This window comes from Rhinatrema bivittatum, chromosome 4 (genome assembly GCF_901001135.1).
Source record: "Rhinatrema bivittatum chromosome 4, aRhiBiv1.1, whole genome shotgun sequence".
Classification (NCBI taxonomy): domain Eukaryota; kingdom Metazoa; phylum Chordata; class Amphibia; order Gymnophiona; family Rhinatrematidae; genus Rhinatrema; species Rhinatrema bivittatum.
The window spans coordinates 368,874,006-368,898,092 of NC_042618.1; the positions used below are offsets into that span (position 1 = coordinate 368,874,006).

General features: G+C 41.6%; 1 protein-coding gene across 1 annotated transcript in view; it reads right to left on the reverse strand.

Moving 5' to 3' along the window:
* NUP210 (nucleoporin 210) overlaps positions 1–24,087 on the reverse strand; it is a 307,403-nt gene that overhangs the window by 168,697 nt on the left and 114,619 nt on the right. The window contains 6 exon segments of the mRNA XM_029600827.1: positions 2,732–2,898; positions 2,901–2,952; positions 8,207–8,352; positions 13,390–13,588; positions 16,502–16,657; positions 18,221–18,358. Of these exon segments, the coding sequence (XP_029456687.1) occupies positions 2,732–2,898; positions 2,901–2,952; positions 8,207–8,352; positions 13,390–13,588; positions 16,502–16,657; positions 18,221–18,358 (858 nt within the window).

Consider the following 24,087-nt stretch of genomic DNA (forward strand, 5'->3'; position numbering starts at 1 on the left):
AAGAGTACCCCTCTGCATTAAACTACTACATACGGCCGCCCTGATGCCAAGCACCGAGACATCAAAAATTATTTTGAGAAGGACCTCCAGCTTCTGATCCTGGAGGTCCTTGAGAGCTGCTCCTCCTTGCACGGGGATGGTCGTGCGCTTAGCAATCGCCGTGACAGCCGCATCCACCTTAGGACCCTTAAGCAAATCCAATGACTAATGGAAGCAGATAAAGTTTGTCCATAGCGCTACTAACTTTAAGGCTAGCCTCCGGCACTTCCCATTCCCGAGTCAGGAGTTGTAGGAGCTTTGGGTGAAAGGGGAAGAGTGTACGGGGGGGTCCCTCAAACCTGACAGAACAGGGTCCCCCGAGGAAGGTTCTGCCACCAGCTATGGAGCCTGAATATCAAGCTCTTGCAGCACATGAGGAATTAAGGGATGTAGCTCCTCCCTGTGAAATAACCGGAGCACCTGAGGGTCATCCCCTTCAACCGGAGTGGACTTGTCCCCATTATCGCTCGCGACTGCTGTGAAAGGGTTTGGAAGTGCGGGGACTAGGGGAACTGCTGCCGGTACCACTGGTACCGGAGCCGGTGGAGCTTTAGGGACTGTAGGAACCTGCCCATCGAGAGGTCTAGGAACCTTAGCCGGTGAAACTAGCTGAGAATCCAAATCTGCCTCTGCTTCCATATATGTTTTATGCAGCAGCAGAACAAACTGGGAAGAAAAGGGATGTTGCTTCTTTAAGACTCTGGCAGGAGGGACGACAGGGGGAGGGGAAACTGGAGGATCAGGAAAACCTGTATCCACAGACCTTACGGGGCTTAAATCGGAAGGAGACAGGGGGAGTTGAAAATCCCCTCCCCCCAAGTCCAGCGTGGCATCGGAGCCCGGAGCACCTAAAATGGCCGCCATTCCCACGTTTATTGGGGACGGGGCAGTGTTCTGTGAAGGAGTCAGCTGTCTGCCTTTGATTGGTGCCTCACGAACATGGTACAGGCCTTCTTTTGCCTGAAACAGGTAATTGGGAGGGTCCTTCTCCCCCGAGGAGGCAGCAGTGACAGAGTCCCTCTCTGGAGAGCCGTGTTACCGGCTCTGCACAAGCCTTGCAATTTGATCCCCTCAGCATGGCCGTCTGAAACAGCTGAGCAATTAAGCAAGTGCCTCCAGAGCTCCAGGCACTGAAAACAAGCCTCTCCCTTTTTTTTTTTTTTTTACAACGGAGCATAAGATCAAAGGCAGGGGAATGCCTTCCCTGACAGTCACAGGCTATGCAGCTCCCTTCAGAGGAATGTGACATCTCTGGAATTGTAGGGGGGAGAGACCGGCCCACCGGTAAATCCCCCCTTTTTACCTGGGAATTATCAAGGACCTCTGGGTACCTCGGCTGTATGGTACCAAGCTCAGCACTACCTGCTGCCAGAGGGGAGAAGGATCTGTACTATCTTTATGCTGTTCTTAAATTAGTTATTTAATTATTTAAACTTCTTTTTTTTATTTTTTTTTTAAATAATTATGAAAGGTTGATCTAGTCAAAGGTAAACAAGAATAAAAGGAACCTCTTTCCAATAAAAATGAATCATAAAATTTAGAAAAGATCAGAATCACAGATTATGTCTTCCATCTGCTGGAGTCAGAGAAATACTGAGGGACAGCAGGTGGCACAGTGGGTTATCAGAGGGTGCCTTCAGCTTTTTTCTCTGACTCCATCTGCTGGGAGACACAACCAGCGGTCTAGACTGATCCTGGTATGTACAGGGAAATGAAGGTTTCAGCTGGTTACAAAGCAAGGAAGCAGAGTACCCAGAAACAGGCTTGCCCAGGGAAAGAAAGCTATAGCTATGGGACTTCTCTTGGCATAGATGTCTGAAGAGAACAGACCTGCGGGTTAAAGAAATCCCCACGTGGTTCAAGCCTCACTTAAAGGGACTGCTCAGGAGGAACCGCTGGGCAGGTGGTTGTTCTGTTCCCCTTTAGAATTTGGAAGCTGAGGACCAGTGGTCTGGAGGGGTAGAAAAGTTACATCTATGGTGTGAACCAGGATTACAACGTAAAATGGACTGCTTCTTGAAGAATAGGACTGTAATGCTCTTTAGGGTTTTTATTTTTTGTGGAACAGAAACCTGTGTTTGTGAAATCTCAGAGTAAAGAAATAAAAACTCATCATTCAGATACCCTTCAGTATGCACTTGCGGAGACTGAGAGGCACAGGCTGGCACAGCTGAGGGCTTAGGAGCAATTCAAGTTCAGCCATTCAAGGGCTCCAAGTGTTAATCTAGGGGCTTAACTGGGAGTAGCCTGGTTACATCTATCCCTCCAACCCTAAAGGGGGCACTGCAGCCTCTAGAGAGATGACATATGGCAAGTTGGGAGGGGCAAGTTTGTCTTGATGTCCAGCCACTAACTTGAACGGAGGTAAGGTGAGACACACTTAAGCTACCAGTGAGAAGCTTCGCTTTTTATTTTGAACTGGTACAGGGCAGCCTACACCTGAGAAATAGACAGCGCAGTGACATAATCAGTATACCTGACTCCCCAAGGCTCCTGCCTCATCATAATAGACCACATGTAACCAAATCTTGTTTCTATTTGCTGCATGATCTTCAAACTGGAAACTCCTGGTGCCACAAAAGTTCAAAACACGTGCTATATAGATATACAATCCTAAATGGCTGGAACTCTTGTACTTTGCATTGTCTAATTAGAGTCTTCTGGCTGACATAAGATGTGCTTTTGTACTTACTTGTTCTCTTAGTGCTTTACAAGAAACTCTGACCCAGTGCTGTAGATGATTCCTAGATGTAGGAGGACCAAGTAAAGATAGGCTTACACTCTCCATGTCTTCAGCAGAAATATTTCTGAAGAATTTTGAAGGTTCTAGTACCCATGGTTTGGGTCCGCCTTCAAAAGCATGTCTTTATGAGATCCCAAAGTTACCAAGGCGACAGAGGATGGATCGACAGTCTAGAAATAAAAGTGCCATTAAACAGTATACAGTCTTATTTGCTGCATGGGCTACCTGGAAAAATGTGATTGATGTTTCACTAGTTTATAGTGCTAACGTTAATCGTAAACAAACATTTTTGAGGTGGCATAGATGGGAATCATGAAAAACTACTGACCAAGAAATAACCTTCACTAGCAATCTTTCCCAGAGATCATATTCAGTAGGTTTGTTAGTGGTCAAGTTATCTGGCTAAAGTTCGCTAGATAACTTGTCCTGGATATTCAGTGGGATACATCTCCAACTAAATATACCCCAATTAAAGTTATTTGGATAAGAATAACAGGATAACTTTAAACATAACAGGACATTCTTTTAAATATAACATTATGTTTAAAGTTATCCAGCTATTATTATCCAGTCAACCCTAGACTTAACTAGCTATATTCAAAAGACTATAGCTGGTTAAGTGCCAAAGTTATTTAAAAAACAAACAAAAAAACAATCCATGGGCCTATATGCCTAAACCAGGCCCCCCCCCCCTTCTTCCCATTTAAGCTAGCTGCCTACCCCCAAAGCTCTCCTCGACTGACTGGGAAGAAAATGTAGAGACTGGATGTCGATGCTAGTCTCTCCCCGGTCCCATTTGTTTTCCATAAACAATCCAAACCAGATGTTTCTGGCATAACTAAGCAACTATGATGGAAGCACAATCTTCCACCGTAGCACTCATAGGAGCTACTGTGAAGTGTATACTTCCATCGTAGCTGCTTAACTATGCCAGAAGCATTGGGCCCAGGTCACCCTAGGAGGCTACCACGACCTGGGTTGAGGATACATACATTTCAGGTACAGCAACAATGGAAAGGTAAGGATTGGTGTAGGAGCCCAAGATAGAAATTCATGGAAAACAAATGGGACCCATGAGCGAGGGATGGGGGGAGGGGAGAAACCATCACCATCCCCCAGCCTCTATTTTTTCTTCCTAACCAGATGCAGGGAACTTTGGGGGTAGGTGACAGGCTCGGCCTGAAAAGGTCGAGCCTTTGGACCTCAGGTGGGAGGCGGTTTTGATTTTTTTTCTTAGTAGGCTCATCACTTAACCTGATATCTTTTGAAGATGTCCGAGCATGTAGCAGGTTATCTAGCCACAGAAAGCCTGATAACTTCAGGCCTGCTCTGGAGCAGGCCTTAGGTTTATCCGGCTAACCTAGCTGTATATATCCAATATTCAATTAAGTTAGCTTGGTAACTCAACCCCTCTTCAGAACGCCCTTTTATTATTCGGCTAAATTATAGCCGAATAACTACTTGGCCAGCTATAATTCAGCCAGATAAATAAATGAATATGCCAATGATGGATAATTTTTTACTTATCCATCTAAATGACTTTTGAATATGGACCTCATCATTAAAAGGATGCAGTGATCTTTACTTAGGATCTATCTAGATCATTTGATTTAATTGCCTAGCAAACTAAGCTTTCCTTGTTTTTAAAGAACAAGTAGGGAAAACATGCAGAGGTATGACTTTAGGAATGGTTTCTAACATATTTTAGTTGGAAGGGTGGGTGTCGGAGAATTATGACGACGGTGGGCTTCATGGGGAATGAGGGGTGTGAATGTGCGTGTTGAGTATAAGTGGGAAGTGTTAAGAGATGTGTGCATAAGTGTGTGCATGGGTAGGTGGGTGGAGGGTGTGCAAGTGGGATGTGTGAGGGTGGCATGTGACAGTGGGTGTGATAACAGAGTGTGACCATGTGTGTATGTGTATGCAGGGAGGGGAATGTATAAGTATGTGGGTGTGAGGGTATGTGTGGTAGGCTTGTGTGTGGGGGAGTGTGATGTCACAGGGGGTGGGGCTATGTGTGGCTTTGGAAGTATGGTGGGAGGTGGCTTTGAAGACACCATTTGATGCCCTCTTTCACCATCTGCTTCAGTTATTTTCGCTGTCTCTGTCTGCCTGTGTTGTTGGAAGGGTGGTGGGGTGGCGGGGGTGAGGGTCAGGGTCAGGGTCTTTTGGAATGGAGTAGTAGTCAACATTCCACAGCTCTATCAGCTTTCTTTTTTGGAGGCTCAGTTACCTGAAAAAACACTGACCTAAATTTTCTGGTTTTAAACTAATCCACAATATTCACATTTTGTTCCAGGATGCCAAATTTGGAGAATTTCTGTTCCTTTTTTGGAGGGTTATCATGCCTATGGATGGTCAGATGGATGGGTATTGATCCATTTCATATAATTCTTTCCATTCTTTACAACATTCCAAACATAAAGCTTAACTAATAAAACATTTTACAGAAAATTATAACAGGGTTAAGAGGTCCTTATTTTTGTCATATATGTTTATCTACACTAAGGTGAAAATAATCAAACCTAGGTGCAAACTCTGTGGTACTCTTTACCTGAGAGGTTGGCACCAGAATCCAAACAGTACCTGTGCACTTTTGCTTTATGACACAAAGAAAAATTAACTGCAGAGATATGCACCTGTTTTCTCTGTGGGTAATTTTTCAGCACAAAACAATGTGAGTAGCTTTGTAAAATCGAAACTCCATGCATCATTCAAACCTCTGTCCTTTCCCAGTCCTCAGGACCATATCTGCAGTCTACAGGTAAAAGCATGCGTGTAACTTCCACACTCAGGCTGGGCAATTTTTAAAGCCCTGATTTCTGTGGATAAAATACTTCTTTTCCCACAGAAAGGGATCTGAATACTGCCCTATAATGTTAAACAATACATTATTTTCCATAAATGATTGAAAAGATCATTTTAATGCTCAACCATTACTAACTTAAATAAAGCAAGTTTGCTTACCGTAAAATGAGTTTTCCATAGATAGCAGGATGAATTAGCCATTACATGTGGGATAGTGCCATCTGACGGCACCAAATGGACTCCTCTCTCCAGGCTAGTAGAGCTTTGAGCTCTACTAAGCATTTGTGAGAGTTACTGAACAGCCATTGCCTCGTCACTCACCTCAGTCTATACTAGAACTAATCAGGCTACGTACTCTCCAGGGAGCCATGGAATACTTGCCCACCTAATACATCCTACTATCTAAGGAAAACACCATTTATGATAAGGAAGCTTGCTTTTTCTGTCAATAAGCAGGCTGAATTAGCTATTACATGTGGGGAGTTCAAAACTGAGGGTTGCATTTACTTAATAAGCAACCCGGCTCTCACCATGGAGAGTGGACTACAGCGAAACCAGGTTTTGCAAAACTGCTTCTCCAAATTTACTGTCAGTCTTTGAGAGGTTATCAAGACAATACTGGGACATAAAGATGTTAACAGAAGATCAAGCTGCAGCTTTGCAGATATCTTCAATAGGTATTTCTCAAAGATGAGCAATGGAAGCAGCCACGGTTCTCACTTGATGAGCCTTTACAGAGACTGTGACTTGGTCCTGCTAAGGTACAGCAGTGTTAAAGGCATGCAGCCAACCAGTTAGACAAAGTACACTTGGCAATTGCTATTCCTAGTCCATTGGTGTCATAGGAGTCAAACAGTTAGGTTTTACGATGCAGATGAATTCATATCTTGTAATACATTAAGGCCATTTTGCAGTCCAGAGTATGTAAGGTTTTTCCACTTTCATGCATATGGGGCTTTGGAAAGAAGGTAGGCAATACAATGGATCGATTGGTTTGGAAAGCCAAGATAAACTTCAGCAGAAAGTTCAGGCTCATATGGAGAACTACCCTGTTGTGGACGAGAGCTTGGAGTTCACTGACTCTCTTAGCTGAAATCACTATGAGGAATACCACCTTCCATGTCAAGTACTTTTGAGAAGCTGACTCCGGTAGCGCAAAGAGAGACTTCATAGTTGGGGGGAAAACAAACTCCTTCAGGTCCGTCAGAACAGATGTCTTTTATACCAGAGGCTTGACATATAGACCTTTCATGAAACGAGATATCACTGGATTAGCAGAGTTTGGTTTACTATTCTCTTGCATATGATAAGCCACTATATAGTGCTGCGGTGCACCTGCACCGAGACTTGAGTCAGAAAGATGGAGCAAGTATGTCAACAGGTGCTTAAGTTTACAAGAAAATGGGTCCAAAATATTTTGCTGACACCATTTGGAGTACCTTTTCTATTTGAAAGCATTGTTTCTTCTAGTTGAAAGTTTTTAGATGAAACTAGTATGTCCACCATCTCTGTAGGTAAGTGGAGATCAGTGATCATTGAACATTCAATATCCAAGCTGTGAAGTTGAGGGCTGAAAGGTTGGGATGGTACAGTGTCTTGGCTTCCTTAGTTAGCACCACAAGGTCCATTCCCAGATGAAATGTAAGACTGCTGTGGCATCAGAGCATCAAGCATTGAGTGCACCAGTTCATCGCATGAATTGTTGTGTTAGGTGCATTAGTACTTCGATAGGTCAAATGTCAAGCACCTCAGCGCCTTGATGTGCAGTGTGTTGCATGCATCAGTGGAAGATGCATCAGGCAAGGCAGTGCATTTTGTGTTGCCAATACTGTTGGCACCAACAGTGCTGATGACAGCTGTGTCAATGGTGCCAGTGCCAATGCACCCCACTTAGAATGTTCAATGCAGGCTGTGATAGTTCCAGTGATTGATGCTGTTTTGTCTTCGACGCAGGGTGTCTAGTAGAAATGGACCCCATGGCTTCAGCCTGTGTGGACAGAGGAGTTTTTGAGGACCTCCTGCTTAGCTCTTTTCCCAGCAAGGCAGACGAGGGTCATTATGGGACAAAGATCTACTAGCATTCTGGAGAGATTTACGCAGTTCCTCAATGCGAAGCGCTCTTGGATATGTCCACAGACAGCAGTTCTTCTGGTCATCATCTAGTCCAAGGCATAGGTAACACAATTTAATCTTGCCACAGATACAGCTTTTGAAACTGCTCACCACAGTTGATTTCTTCTTCTGTCCAGTCATGGTGGGAGAGGCAGCCATACTTCGATGGTTTCATTTTTTTTTTTGTTAGCACTGAAAAGTGCTGGTGGGGACTGGAGAGGCAGCAAGGCAACTTAAGAAGAAATGTAGGCAGAGCTAATGTTCATGTTGTGCTCAGACAAAAAATGACTGAGGAGACTCATAAGGCAACACTGCGCAGGAACTCCTGCACATGCTCAGAGCTCACAGTTCTACTAGTTTGGAGAGGCAAATCTGTTCAGTGCCACCGGATGATGTCACCACAAGTGTAATGACTAATTCAGCTTTATCGACAGAAAAAAAAAAAGAAATCACATTTTTAGCCCAAAGCAATTTCTGAGCAAGAGAGAACTTTTTCCAACTTACTTTCAATGGCAGATATGCAGCAATGGTAATTCGTGCACTCAAATGGATATGACCATGTGTATAACTAACAAGGAGCGTTGTATAACCTTGAACCTCAGCTTGCACTCTGACTCCACTGCAGAAGTCAGAGTCTGGCTTAAGTCTCTCTGCAAAAAAAAAAACACAAATACAAATACAAATAAGTGCACTTTCCATTATTATTATTATTTATTTTACTCGATTGATCACTATTTCATTTGGTATCATAGCATTTTACAAAATGAAATCATAACAGGTTATAAAAGGTTTTAACAGCTAAAATATCCAGTAAAATGGTTACATTATAATAGTTCCAACTCTGCCTGGAAGAATATCTTTTCAAAATCTCAATGTGGAAATAATTTCTTCTAGAAAAACATTAGCTGATTGGAATGTTCTAACTAGTTCCACCATACTGGATTTTGAGAACGTTAACTTCACAGCACATTTTTCTACTGCACAGCTGTCTGCTTTAGAGTCATCTTTGAAACAAAGCCTGATGCTTCTCTGCCTGAAGGTGCAGAAATGGCCATCCTAAATTATATTTTATATCTCCTTGAAGTCCTAAAAAACCTATTTTATAGGGCATTAATTTTTATTAAAGTTTCATTATCTCAGAACAATTGTAAAAATACAATGAACAGTTTAGGTTATAAAATAATATCTTTGTTACTGCAGTATGCCTATATCATTAAGCCATTCTAAATTTAAACTGGCTTCTAACAAATGATAAACAGATTGAAGGATTGACAATGAAAATCATGTGTTATGATCAAGGAACAGGCTGAAAATAAAATTGACAATACCGATTTTGTGACATAATTGTATTCTTATTGTTTCTTACAGCGCACTAATACAAATTCAGCACCACTTAGTCAGCTTAGGGGGTCATGTGTCAAAATACATTAGGGTGTTATCGCAGGCGTTACGGCCCTAATGCCTGCAATAAATACCGCATCACGAAATTCATTTGCAAATTTGAAAATTTTATTCAAGTGGGAAGATTTTGGGCGGAGTAAATAGAAATGAGGGCTGCTTAACACTGTGTGCGATAAACTATTGTGGGATTTAATGCCAGAAATAACTACACCTTTTTCTTGAGCGTTATGCCTGCAATAGCTGTGCATTACGGTTGAAACGGGATTTATCGCAAATCCCGTTTCTAGAGGGAAGGAAAGAGAGAGACAGCCTCTGTGGAGGCCAACTGATTTCTGAACCAGGAAAATTAGCCTAACCATACCCCCTTTTTTTTTTTTTTAATTGTGGGTGCTATTTTTGCTAAATTTATCAAAAAATGATGCATCTAGGCCTTATTTTGGACAGGGGCAAAGTCAGGTAGACGCCATTTTGAAAAATGGTGTTGACTGGGCCTGGAGCTGGGGGTATTCCAGGCACCACTATATACCAACAATCCTTCTTATTGGGGGTCATGGTGCCCCCCCTTCCAAGATTACCAGGGTCTTTTTTTTTTCTGATTGAGGTGGGGGAGGCCACTAGACCACAGAGATTTTCTCAGATTTCAACCCCAAGGAAGGTAAGGAGATGGAGGCTGCTGCTGGGGGGGGGGGGGGGGGGATTTTAGAAAGGAGAGGTTTTTCCTTATTTCAAGGGCAATTTTTATAACAAAGGAGAGGGGGTGGGCCATCACTGCACAGTTTGAAAGCTCATGCATTTGTAGGGAGGGGTCCATGCTGCTTCAGAAGATGGCAGGGGGGCAAGTGGGGGTCTCAATAGATCCCTGACAGGGAATATTGGGGTTGGGGTGATTTTACGGTTTGGACCCTTTAACGCAATGGCAGCCTTGGCCATGGTGGGCCAGCATTGCACGTGTAAACTCTGTACCGCAGCGTGATTTTTTGTCACACAGTTGTCCCGCAAATCAAAAATGCACTGCAATACAGCCGCACTATTTTGTTGGAGAGGCGCTCAATATACAGGGGACGCCCCCACAATTTTTGGCCCCTCCCACAATAAAATATCGCAGCTTAGTAAATCTCTCCCTTATCTGGATAAGTGATAATTTTCAGCCTTGTCTGGCTTACAGGATCGCTTATCATTTCACGTTAGGGCCTGAATGCTAGCATTAAGGCCCTAAAGCATGCAGTAATGCCGTAACATGCGCTTTAAATAACATTTGCTATGAGGAAAACATTTTTTATTGCACATGCCATTTGGGGAGAGAGAGAGAATTAAAAAAAAAGCCATCTGCATCCATTACGTCACAATGGGCGCTTATTAAGTACTAGCAATGGAGGGAACATCATCCTGCCCTGAGACAATACCACAGGTATTATTCAGAAAGCACAGCAGAATCAGGCTGGTCAGACCACGGTATGTCTCAATTCAGCTTATATTTGCACCATATTTATTTTGAGATGCTTCACAAATAAGATGGCTTTTGGAAATAGCTCTCTCTAAAACATTCAGATATTACTATTACTTTATTGCTACCATTATGGTATTACTATTATTAAAAAAAAAAAGAATACTTCTGAATATGGCTTCTGAATATTAATTTACCTAAATGAAAAAGTGCTTCCATATTTTATACGAGAGAAGAAAGAAAACTCCTTGTTTATTTTTAAACAGCACCTCTATCTCATTTCTTAAGTTTTTTTCCAAAAATTTTCTCTTCTTTCCACAAGCAGCAGCTTATCTAATTATATAGAACTAAGACTTCTAAGACTCCCTAAATCTCTAAAAATATAAATACAATACAATCCCTACAACTATATGTAATCTTAAAGGATCACTGCCTAAGATAACATTGCTGTACTCGAGCATGCCGGCCCCAGTTTGATTCTCAGATCAGGCCTTTCACATCTTGGGTCAGCTGAGTATGGGGATGCTGCATTCACAACCGTTGGTGGGGTAGGAAAGTGAGTCCTGGACATCATTAGGAGCAACACCTGGTGGCTGAATTTAGAGCCCATGAAACAAGGTTCTAGGACGAACCTTGGTAGATGGCTCCCAGCATCAGCACCCTTTGCTGCAATGATCAGACTAAAAAAAGTGGGAGGGGAGCGTCTATTAACTAGGGAAAAAAATCCCTGGGTAGTTGCGAATAAAGGCTCATGGTGCCAGAATCCCAGCACTGTTTCTAAGGGAGCTGGAAGAAAAAGGAGAAACTGCCACGCCAAAAATTAAATAAAAAATTGAGAGTCATCCCAGTCTTCAGAAGGTAGCCCTGGTTTCCAAGAATACGGGATAGTTAGAGGTTGTCATACCTTTTAGTAATCTATTAATACAACAAAACAGACAAGCCTATCAAGTTGACAAAACGTCTAAAGAATAAAATGACAGGAAAATGTAGCTAGTCTAGTATTTCACATATAACAAAATAAGAAAGGGATATCAGGAAACAAGGCTCCAATTTTCTTCCAAAACCTCTTACAAAAAATATTTACAAAAAACAATCTTTTGCCAGAACAAGGAAAAATGTTCACAGGGATTCCTAAAAAAGGTTTTAGAGCAAATCAATACAATTATTTACTTAAAAAACAAAACCTTTTTATGCAATAGGTAGTCCTTATTTTCACACAGTAACATATAAAGACTGGTATGGAGATGTATATTTCCCTAATCTTGTAAAAGCATTCTTTGACTACAGTCGAAAATCCCGCATCAAGGATATATTTTACTAGACCATTAAACCATCTTGAGGTTTTCCAGATCCCTTATATGGAACATCTACTCTCCATATAAAAGCTTTTTAATGGCTCAGTAGAAGATATGAGCAACAAAAAGATAAAAGGCAAAAGTCCAACCATCAAATATGAGTGGCCAATGAGAAGAGGAAGGACATCAATGTTCAAGCAATATCCATAAAGTTCAAGATTTTATTGTATTCAAGGCAAGCAAAAAGTTCAAATTGTCAGCATCAAGCCAAATCATTCATAGCAATGATTTCATGGTCCCCCAACACGGGCCGTGTTTCAAAAAGACCGTGTCGGGAGGGAGTCCACAGGTGATAGTATCTGAACACTGAATCAGAAAAGTTTATTTCTTAGTGGTGGGGAAGTTGTGACAGGGGACCATGAAATCATTGATATGAATGATTTGGCTTGATGCTGACAATTTGAATTTTTTTGCTTGCCACGAATACAATAAAATCTTGAACTTTGTGGACATTGTTTAAACTTTGATGTCCTTCTTCTTCTCATTGGCCATTCAGTAAAAGATATCACAACCTCCAAAGAGATTTTTTTTTTTCTGGATCAAAAGAACTACAATAATTTTGGTGCACATTTTCGCAGATAGTGGGGATGGAAAGAGAAATGTAACCTGCATCAGTGCATATAAACTGCAAAAATGTTACCTGCTTATTTACAGAAGAATTCATAGCAATGTTGAAAAAAGCTGCACATCTTTCACAATCCAAATTTATGGTGATTAGCAAATAATGTCATGAGTGGAACAAGTGCTGCTAAGCAATGGAGGAAGAAAATTTGGTGAAGCACTTGAGCAAAAACATTTACCACAAAATGATGATTGGCCATGTTTATATTCAGTGTTTCTGCACTAGAGGGTCAAACTCAAACCTGTCCAAAGTGAAATGAGATTAGACGGCATATCATGACTTGCATTTTTAAATTATTATTATTTTTATTATTTTTCTTTTACAAAAAGCCACTAGAAAACCAAATGTACTAGAAAGTAAAGATGCTGCAGATCAGAGATCCTCAGAACTGATCCTCAAGGACCCCAAACCAGTCTTGTGTTTTTTTTAGGATTTCCAGAATGAATATGCATGAGATATATTTGAATACAATAGAACCAATTTATCTCATGCATATTCATTCAGGAAATCCTGAAAACCAGACTGACTTGTGTCTCTTAAGGACCAGGTTTGGGGATCCCTGCTGCAGAATAATATATTATATGGAACTTAGTCAATACTATAACAAAAATCACAGAAAATGAACCACGGCATAAAATAATTCAAACAATATACAGTAATTACTATTGTTTATCCTTTCTATAGAGCTTCTAGACAAATTTAATTAAAATATTCCACTTGTAGTAAACTTAAAACATTTGTAATAAGATTTCTCCTTCAAAATGTAAGAGAAGAAATAATTAATTCATATTCATCTTTATCTTATGAAACATACTGAACACATACTGAAACAATACATTTACAAAGAGAAAGATCATATCATCACCTTGCAGTGGTTTAAATATACCAGGGTTGTCTACGTCAACAACCAAGTCAAAATGTGAACAGTCACTCAATGTGACCACTTCATTTTTGTCCCCATTCAACAACCCATAAATTCTCAGAGGCAGTTCCAGTTTCTGACCCACACGTGCCTCAACTTGACATGGGATGAACTCCATACCACTGGGCTCAATAACATATACCTAAAGGACACAATAATAGAAAGGTTAACACAGAGGAAGTGGCACAAGTTCAAATGAAGGGCCTCAAGTTACAAATTCAAAAAGGGCCCCCAAAGCAGGGGGATCCTCTTCAGAAAATTCAGCAGCAGTTTCAGGTGGACCCCCTTCTTTCCTGGGCCCCCAAGGGCTGCTTGGACAGGATTTAGAGCAGTGCATTAAGGTCAAATTTCAAAAGGGGTTGTCTACTAACTTTTGGAGTTACTTGGGCAAACCTCGAGATTTGAAAGCTTTTGCCTGTTCCCCAGCTACATTTTGTCCAGGTAAATTACTGCCTGGGTAAAAATAGTGGTGCAGCAGGCATTCCCAGGGTGCAGTTTTACTTTCTCCAGACAGTGCTTATATTCAGCGCTGCCTCAGCAATGTCACCCAGGTAACTAGGTGGACAAATAACTATTTTAAAGGTAGTTGGAAAAGACTACCCAGCTAACTTTGGTTGGGCATATTCTGCTGCGTTTTTACCCAGGTAAGTGCTGTTGAATTTCCAGGCACAGTTAACCAGATAACTTACCCACTCAGCAGATCTTTATTTATTTATTTACAGCAACATCCCGCCCAATTACCAGCACATCTGTTCTAGGCAGATAACAGCATATTAAAAATGACAACATTCAAACAAAAAGATAAAACAGCAATCCTCAAGCAATAAACAAATGAAAATAATGAAAATAAAAATGATCTTTGAATACGGGCCACACATTGCTCTCTGGGGGAACAGTTCAGGGAATGGGGGGAACAGATCAGGGGAATGGTTTAAAGCTTAGCACTTATTTATGAATTTCTACCTGTATTCTCCTTATAACTGGCAAAAAATCCTTTCCCCCTTGGTCGCATCACAGAAGGATGTCTTCATAACACAAATGGAGATGAAGACATAGGCACAAATAATTCTGTAATGGAGCATTCCTGGATATTCTACTTCATTATTTTCATGAGGCCACAGTACTCATTGGGTACCAGATTTAAAAAGAACTGGTTAAGAATTAACTAAGCATGTAAGACTGCATTCTTTCAAGATGGCCGAGTCCTAATTTTTCCTAATAAATAAATATGAGGTAAGAAAATTCAAGGTAAGAGAAGCTGTCTTCTAGAAATGTTATTACAGTGCTGAATTTAACATAAGTGGAAATGCCAATTAAAAGAACCCTGCCACAATTTAATTTGAACAAAACAGTTTTTTTTTTAAACTGCCTAAAGATTTGGAGAGAAGAATCATATAGTGCTTATTTAGGCCTAGTTGTTTTTTGTTCTTTATTTCTTCATCAGCCTACATTTTCCCCGTTCCAGCATCTGAGATGTTTTTAGAGCTGCAGATCAAAATCAATATGAAGAATAGCAAAATTTGTGCAGCCTCGTTATGCTATTCAACCTTCTCGATCAACTTATAGCAGGAACCTATCACAATTAAACTAATGGCAAATACCCTCTCCCCCCCCAACCCGGCTACAAATTTTCACCACATCTATCCTATATATTAAGTTGTATTCCTTTCTGAAGGAGACTAGTCGTATCACTGGCTCATCCAGATCAGATTTTGCATGTGTTAAATCAACATTCAGGTGACATGTCAACCTGATGAACATATTTTAACTATAAATATATTCATGCTACAATATGGCATTCAGGAGCTCCTAAGCATTTGTAGGCTATATTACAGAACATAGGAAAAATTTCTGTACATTATGGGGGTAATTTTCAAAGGGCCCGATATTAAGACGCTGGATAGCTGAATAAGTAGGACTTATCCGGCTATCTAGTGGCCGCTGAATATATGGTTATGTTTAGCGGCTGCTAGATAGCTGGATAAGTCACTTATCCGGCTATCTGGCTAGCTTGGGGGCGGGCAGTGGGTGGATCGGGGCAGCACTACTTATCTGGATAAGTAGTGATCTTAAGACTAAGTTTAGACCTGCTATTGAGCGTAGCAACTTCTATGCGGATATTCACCAGCATAGTCATACCTCTGAGTATCCTTGTAACTTAGCCGTGTAGGCTATGAATATCTACCTCAAAAGGATTTGTACACTTAAACTGGGTTTTACATATGTAAATACAATTTACATGTGTAAGTGGATTTTTGAAAATTGGTATGATATATCCAATTGAATTGTCAGTAGGTTTTATATGCAACAATGCACTTTGGTCCGGATTTTCAAAAGGTTTACGCATGCCGGGCCTATTTTCAAAAGGCCCAGCAACACGCGTAAAGCCCCAGGACGCGTGTAAGTAATGGGGCTTGCAAAAAGGGGCGGGGAGGTGACTGATATTTACCGAGAAATATCAGAGTTTATTTTTATGGACAGAATCCAGGATAGTAAAACAATATTAAGAAGTATCTCCTCCTCCCCTCCCTAGCATATCCCTCTCTCCCCTTGCCCATCCCAACAGCATTCATCCTTGCTGCTAGTGGCTCCAGACTCCTCCTCCCTATAGCACTAGAGGGTGAGAGCTTTCACTGGAGGGGGAGGGGGCAGTATTTGAAATGCAGCACATGCTTAGGCCCACATTGGCTACCATCAGTGGTGGAAGGCCTTAAAACGCTGCATCCACTGCTCTGGAGCTGCTCTTTAAACAGTCTAAAATTAGGGTGAAAATTGTTTTAAACCAATTGTCACCCCTGGAAAAATTCAGGAGTTTATGAGTGAAAATTGATTTTAACTGAAAATAAAGGACCTTATAAATATGACAGTTAAATAAACCTCCAATAAATATGTAATAATGCAGCTACTTTAACAATAAGCTAAAATGAGTTTTCAGAATTGTAAAATTTCAACACCAAGCCATCAGAAGTCCTCAGACAGTGTGGGAAACAACATGTTTCAGTAGAAACGCCTGACACAACCCGCAATGGATTAAATGAAAAGCCAGGCAACGTACCTTCATTTGCCCGTAATGCAGTGGGTTCTGAACATCACGTGCCTGTATAACACTGACACCAATGTCACTGCCTGTGGTCATTACTCCCTTAACTGTGATGGTGGCGACCGCAGGGTTAGAGGATGACCAGGTAAAGTTCCCACTTCCACCATGAGCCTGTGACGAGAAGCAGAAAAAATAATTATTTTATCATTCTAGGATACTCTATATTCTTTCTCCTTGCCCAGTTATCCATGTATTACTTTCTCACATACTGGAATTAAGAGGCGCTAAATAATGTGATAAAACAGTCTTTTTGCAAGCAGGAAAAGAAGAGGAAATGCAACCTGTTACTTTCAATCTACAAGAATGGGCTTGGCAAGTTATATACCCTTTATACACTGGTTCAAATTCTAAATTGCTTCTCTAGCACAGCTGCAGATTCCTAGGACATAAAGCTCACGGATTCTAATGATCCATTGCATTAACAGTTTGCAGATCATTTTACAAGCCAGCACACCAGGGACCTGCCATGAATGATCTCTTCTATATTTTAAAAAGAAGATTCATTTTCTGTTGCTCAACGGCAGAGACAGTGACTGGAAGCTATAAAATGTCAGAGCAAAAAATCTGAGGCTACACTCAATGAGAAAATTCCAAGAGCTGGAATAAAAAAAAAAATAAAAAGTATGAAATGGAAAAATAACATGAAAAAAAAAATAAGATCCAATTCTTTGTTGCTATTGCATTTTCATATCTGGGTTGATGGTCAAGTTAGCAGTTCCACTTTTGCTAGAAGTTATGTTCTGCCAGGGGTTTGCTAGCGAAAGCTTTTGTGTGACAAGATGAGGCCTAATGAAAGGTATTTACATAACCTGCATGCTGTGGAAGTGACATCTTTAGTCCTACCTCCTTAACTCTAGCCACCCCAGCATTACAGCCTACAACACATGAAAGCAAATCTTCCTATTTGACAAGATGATGAAAAGCTAACCTTCAATTGTGCACAAGTAGCAGTATAGGTGGGGTACCGCAGCTACGTAATTTTATGGAAATCAAAACAGAATGGCACCTGCCCAAGTTTTACAATCTCATAAAATCAAGTACCATAAGGTTTTTTCCCCCTCCCTTGCACAATTAAAATGATGTCTTCCTGACTCCGTAACAATACAATCTTCCTAACAAATAGCAATTAATGTGACATTATAAAATTTAGGAAGCAGTAAGGCAAGGTTACAATATCCACACCAGCTGCTTAAAATCCTTGTCAGGTACCCTTCCTTACAAGGCAGGAAGGAGAGATTTATCAAAACATTGCTACAGTGCAAAACCAGATTTAGTAGTGAATATGCACCTGTATTTTCAATAGGAAAAAATATACTGGGTCAACAATGGAATAACTCTTGAACTGGAGCAATACACTGATAAATTTTGCTTCCCACTGTCCCATCACAATGCATTTTGAACAGTTTCTCACAGACACAAGAGGTCACAGCAAACAAAAATATTTACAACTGTGACTACTAGCTAGTGCAAATAGACAGAGAATTTCTCATATGACTTTGAATACTACACATTTGTGTTTCCTAAAAAGGCACAGACTGGCATTCTAATCTGTTTCTACAACAAATGCATGCTATAAATACATAAAATCATCATTTACAAGTTTCACTACTAGGTATCCAGTTTTGCCAAATAAATCAAGTTTTGAAATGCTGTATATAATGTAACCAAGTGTACCTTTATTGTGTATTGATATGATCCTGCTTTCTGTTGCCATGGAAATGTCAAAATACTGGGTGAAAGGGTTATTGGGATATATATTTCAACTTCCTGCTGATTTCGCACTGGGACAGGCAGTATATGAACACCACCATCCTACAATGGACAATTTAATTTAAAATTACTACATTAGATTATGTTTTATAGCTTAATATGTCCTGCACCTAACTCAAGAAGCATACATTCCAACAACAGACAAGATTTTACTATCACAGCCTAAATATTTATATTAAAGATAACAGAGCCAAATGCAATAAATCTAGTCTGTGCAAAAAAATATACACTGATGCAGACAAAAATAAAGATACAAAGAATTAAAACATGACAAATCAGATAAAACAAATTATACTGTGGCAAGGCATCAAATATAGAGTAACTGATCTTTATATCAAACTTTGGTTAAAAACAACCTAGTCATGCTTCCCCAAAGAAAATCTTGTGCAGTGCTTGCTACATCAATCAAATTCTGCTAAAACAAACTCACTTCATAAATTCATTCATTCACAGACTCTCTGTAATAAAGTGGAAACATGACATATTATTTTATGCATCATACATAGATGACATCACTAGTGTGATCACCAAGTGCAAGATATTTTTTTTTATTTTAAAGATGTTACAGTTACCATGCACAAGTTATGCCTTATAAGCAGTGCTTGACACAATAACAGATAAAAATAAAGCAGAGTTCTCCGAGGACAGCAGGATGTTAGCCTTCACACATAGGTGACATCATCAGATAGAGCCCAATATGGAAAACTTATGTCGAGGTGACTAGGTACACTGAGCTTGCCCAGCATGCCCTCTACCACACGGGGTCCCTCTTCAGTCTCGTAACATAGAATTACGATAAAAATCAAAACAAAAAATAGGAGAAACCCAACTCCATGGGCTGGTGGGTGGGTTTTGTGGGGACTAACATCCTGCTGTCCTTTGAGAACACCTGTTACAGGTAAGGAACTCTGCTATCTCTGAGGATAAGCAGGATGGTAGTCCTCACACATGGGTGAATCTCTAGCTAAAGGCGGCTCCCCAACAGAAAGGGGGCTAAAAGGCACACAACCAGATGCCAACGGCATAACCACCGGTACTGTTGGTAACAGAGGGAGAGACAGCCTGAACCCAAACAACGGGCCCTAGTTTGGGAAGAGTTGGGTTCTATGCCTCGAGCAGTTTCTTGAGGACAGACTGGCCGAACCTACTGTTGCATCAACCATTCCTATCCAGACAGTAATGGGATGTGAATGCGTGGAGAGAACTCCACGTTGCAGATTGCAGATCTCCTCCATGGAAACTGCTTGCAATTGGGCCACCATCACTGCAATGGCTCTGACACAATGACTTCCAAGATGCAGTCCCACCTGGGCATAACAGAAGGAGATGCAATCTGATAGCCAATTGGATAGTGTCTGTTTGGCAAAGGCAATACCCAACCTATTCCTATCAAAAGAAATAAAAAGTTGGGTAGACTGTCTATGGGCTTCAGTCTGCTCCAGATAGAAGGCTAAGGCTTGCTTGCTGTCCAAACTGTGCAGAGCTCATTTGCCTTGGTGCAAATGGGGCCTGTGTAAGAAAACTGGCAAGATGATTGGCTGGTTAAGATGGAAATCCGCCACCACTTTAGGCAGGGTCTTAGGCTGCATACGCAAGACCACCCTGTCATAAAAGAACTTAGTATAAGGTGAATGTCACTAAGGCCTGGAGCTCAATCTAATCACGATGCTGACAGCTCCGCAGAAAAAAAGAGACTGAAGAGGCACCCCAAGTGGATGCATGGTATAGGGCTTGCTGACCATGCTCAGTGTGCCTAGTCAAAGTTTCTAGAAACTTTGACATAAATTTTCCGCTTTGGGCTCCATCTGATGATGTCACCCATGAGTGAGGACTGCCATCCTGCTTGTCCTAGGAGAACAATGCATATTAACTTTATAAATTCTGAAGAGTTTTACTCTTATTAGCCTAGAAAGATGGCAAAATGTATGACTTTGTTTATAAGAACAGTATCATTCATATGTGTACGTGCACTCTGGGGTTCTCACTGTAACAGGAACCACAAGCCCACACATGCATCTTTCCCATGTATAAAGTAAAATCACCAGAAAAGCAATATGGGTGGTGGAAGGGAGATTTTTTTGATCCAAGGGATCTTTATAGCTATTTTATCCTGTATCAAAGAGATGAATGCCCTCATAAGAAACGCCATACTGGATCAGGCCAAGGGTCCATTGAGCCCAGTATCCTGTTTCCAATAGTGGTCAACCCAGGTCACAAGCACCTGGCAGGAGCCCAAAAAATAAGATTCCTTGCTGCTTACGTCCAGTCATTAAATAAAAAGTATAACAGTGACTAAAAGCAAGTTTGCTTACCGTAAACTATGTTTCCGTAGATAGCAGGATGAATTAGCCATGCTGTCATGGGGATCTGTCAATCAGGCCCGGGAGGCGGAGCTTGTCAAAGCAGAGAACAGAGCTTTGCTCTCTGCGGCTGCGCATATGTTCCCGCGCAGGAAAGTAACGGACTCTCCTCAGTCTGTAATTAAGCTGTAGTGTAGTCGAAGACTAGGTGACTGCCAGGGAGGAGGGTGGGTCAGCATGGCTAATTCATCCTGCTATCTACGGAAACATCGTTTACGGTAAGCAAACTTGCTTTTTCCCGTCGATAGCAGGGCTGAATTAGCCATGCTGTCATGGGAGTCCAAAGCTCCCGATCACGTCATATATGACATATGTGGTTGGACGTGATCATTGACAGTGTGGCAGTCACTGTGGACAGGAGGATAGAGAGTGCAGTATTGCTTGCCCTATCTTCACATCCGTGGTTGCTTGCTGGTCAAGGCAGTAATGAGATGTGAAGGTATGCAGTAATGACCATGTAGCTGCCTTACAAATGTCTATGGGTTGCACATTCTTTAGGTGTGCTAAGGATGTTGCTACTGCTCTGACTTGGTGAGCTTTAGGAGTAGATTGTAAATGTAAATTCTGTTTGTCGTAGCAGAATTTGATGCATTGCGCTATCCAACTGGAGATGGTGCGTTTGGCTACTGGCAGTCCAGGAGCCTTCGGGTCGTAGGAAACAAAGAGTTGAGAAACACGGGAGTCCGAGTTCGTCCTTTCTTTGTAGTGTGTTAAAGCTCTTTTACAATCCAGTGTGTGCAGTAGCTTTTCCCTATCGTTTGCATGCGGTTTAGGGAAAAATATTGGTAATTCCATTGACTGATTGAGATGGAATGGGGTAACTACCTTTGGTAGGAAGGATGGGTGAGTTCGTAGAACTACCTTTTGTTGATGAAATTGCAAGTATGGAGGACAGTGGACCAAAGCTTGTAACTCACTAACTCTTCGTGCTGATGTTACTGCAACCAGGAATACTACCTTCCAAGTGAGGTATTTCATGTGTACTGAGTCCATAGGTTCAAATGGAGAAAGCATGAGCTGTTCCAGAACTATGTTGAGGTTCCATGGAACTGGAGGTTTGGATACCGGAGGACGAATGTGTGTTAAACCCTTTATGAAACGAGTCAGTAATGGGTGATTGGATATAGGAATGTCATTGATTGGTCTATGATAGGCGCCTATGGCGCTGAGATGAACTCTGATGGATGATGTTGCTAGTCCAGCTACATATAGAGAATGAAGATAATCAATGAGCAATTCCGGGGAGCAGTCCAATGGCAGTACACCTTTGGAAGTGCACCAGGTAGAGTAGCGTTTCCATTTATAGCTATAATTTTTCCTGGTTGAGAGTTTCCTTGATTGTAACAAGATGAATTGTGCTGAAGTGGAAACTCCTTGTTCTGTCAGAAGGAGCCTTTCAATCTCCAAGCTGTTAAGTGTAGAGATGAGTGTAGCGGGTGTAGTAGTGTTCCTTGATCTTGGCTTAGAAGATCTTGACGATTTGGTAATAGAATTGGAATCTTGATGGATAGTCGAAGTAGGAAACTGTACCATGGTTGCCTCGGCCATGCCAGGGCTATGAGTATCAGTTGAGCTTTGTCCGCTATGCACTTCTGAATTGTTCTTGTTATGAGAGGTATGGGAGGAAAGGCATACAGAAGGGCCTGTCGTCCACGGAATGAGGAAGGCATCTTGAGCAATCCTGAATTGGCTTGGCCTTATCGAGCAGAATTGGGAAACTTGAGAATTGATCTCTGTTGCAACGAGATCTATGGAAGGTGTCCCCCACTGTAGAAATATGTCCTGGACTACTTCTGAGTTGAGTGTCCATTCGTAGGGATGAAAGATGTGGCTTAGTCTGTCCACTCTTGTGTTTGCAACTCCTGGTAGGTAAGTTGCTTGTAGGTGTATGCAATTTTTGTGAGCATGTTCGAAGATTGTCAGGGTCTCTTTGCAGAGGGACCATGAACCGGACCCTCCTTGTTTGTTGATGTAAAACATCGCTACTTGGTTGTCTGTGTAGATCATGACCCTGCGTCCCTTCAGGTAGTCTTGGAAGACTCGCAATGCATTGCGAATCGCTCTGAGTTCCAGTAGATTTATTTGTAGATTCTGTTCTGAGAGTGTCCATAATCCTTGGGTTTCGTAAGTCTCGAGGTGTGCACCCCATCCTTTGTGAGATGCATCTGTGGTTAGGACTGCATTGTGAGGAGGGGGACTGAACAGTGCTCCCTTGGACAATGTGGAGTCTAGGAGCCACCATGCTATATCTTTTTTCATTTCTGCAGTCAGCAATACTTTTTGCGTCAATGGTTGTGAATGCTGTTTCCACTATCGTTTCAGACCCCATTGTAGGCGTCTCATGTGTAGCCTGGTGTTGGGCACCATGAAATTCGCCGCTGCCATGTGGCCCAAAATTACCAGGACTTGTCTTGCTGACAGCCTCTGAGTATGTTTCAAGTTGTGCAGAAGTTGACGGAAATGTGATATTCTGTCGTCTGGGAGGTATGCCCTGTTGCACGTAGTGTCCAGGCATGCGCCTATGAACTGTAACTGCTGTGTTGGTTGTAGATGTGATTTCTGAAAATTTATCACCAACCCTAGTTGTTGTAAGCAAAGTATCACACGATTGAGGTGATCCTGTAAGATATTCGGAGTTGAGGCTATTATTAGCCAATCGTCCAGGTATGGAAAGATGGTTATACCTTGTTTCCTGAGATGAGCCACCACCACTATCATGCATTTGGTGAAAACTCTGGGTGCAGCCGATAGTCCAAAGGGAAGAACTTTGTACTGGTAGTGTTGATGTCTGTAGTGAAAGCACAGGTAATGCCACGAGGATGGATGGATTGGAATGTGCGTGTAAGCATCCTTCAGATCGATGGAGCACATCCAATCGTTGGTTTGAATGAGAGGAAGAATTGACTTCAATGATACCATTTTGAATTTCTCCTTGGTGAGAAATTTGTTCATCTCCCTTAGGTCTAGTATGGGGCGAAGGCCTCCAGACTTCTTGGGTATGAGGAAGTACGGGGAATAAAATGCTGCTAATTTGGGGTGTGGGTGGATTTGTCGAATTGCTTGTTGCTTGCGAAGTAAAGCAATTTCCTCCCCCAGTTGTGGATGGGAATTGTAGATCTTGAATGTGGAAAGATGAGGCAAGATGGGTTTTGTTACAAATTGGAGTTGGTAGCCTTGACGTACTATATCCAGAACCCATTGATCTGATGTTATTGTTTCCCAGGCTTTCAGGCAAGCACAAATTCTGCCTGGAGGAGCTTGATGTTGTGGTGGCGGCTGAATAACTAAAAAGATGAGGTTGGCTTTACAGCAGTAGTCGGCTGTTGTGCATGTTGCCTTTGGTTACGTGGTTTACCTCTTCGTTGATTTGAGGTATTATTTTGTGGAGCAGGACGTTGGTAGGCAGGGTAT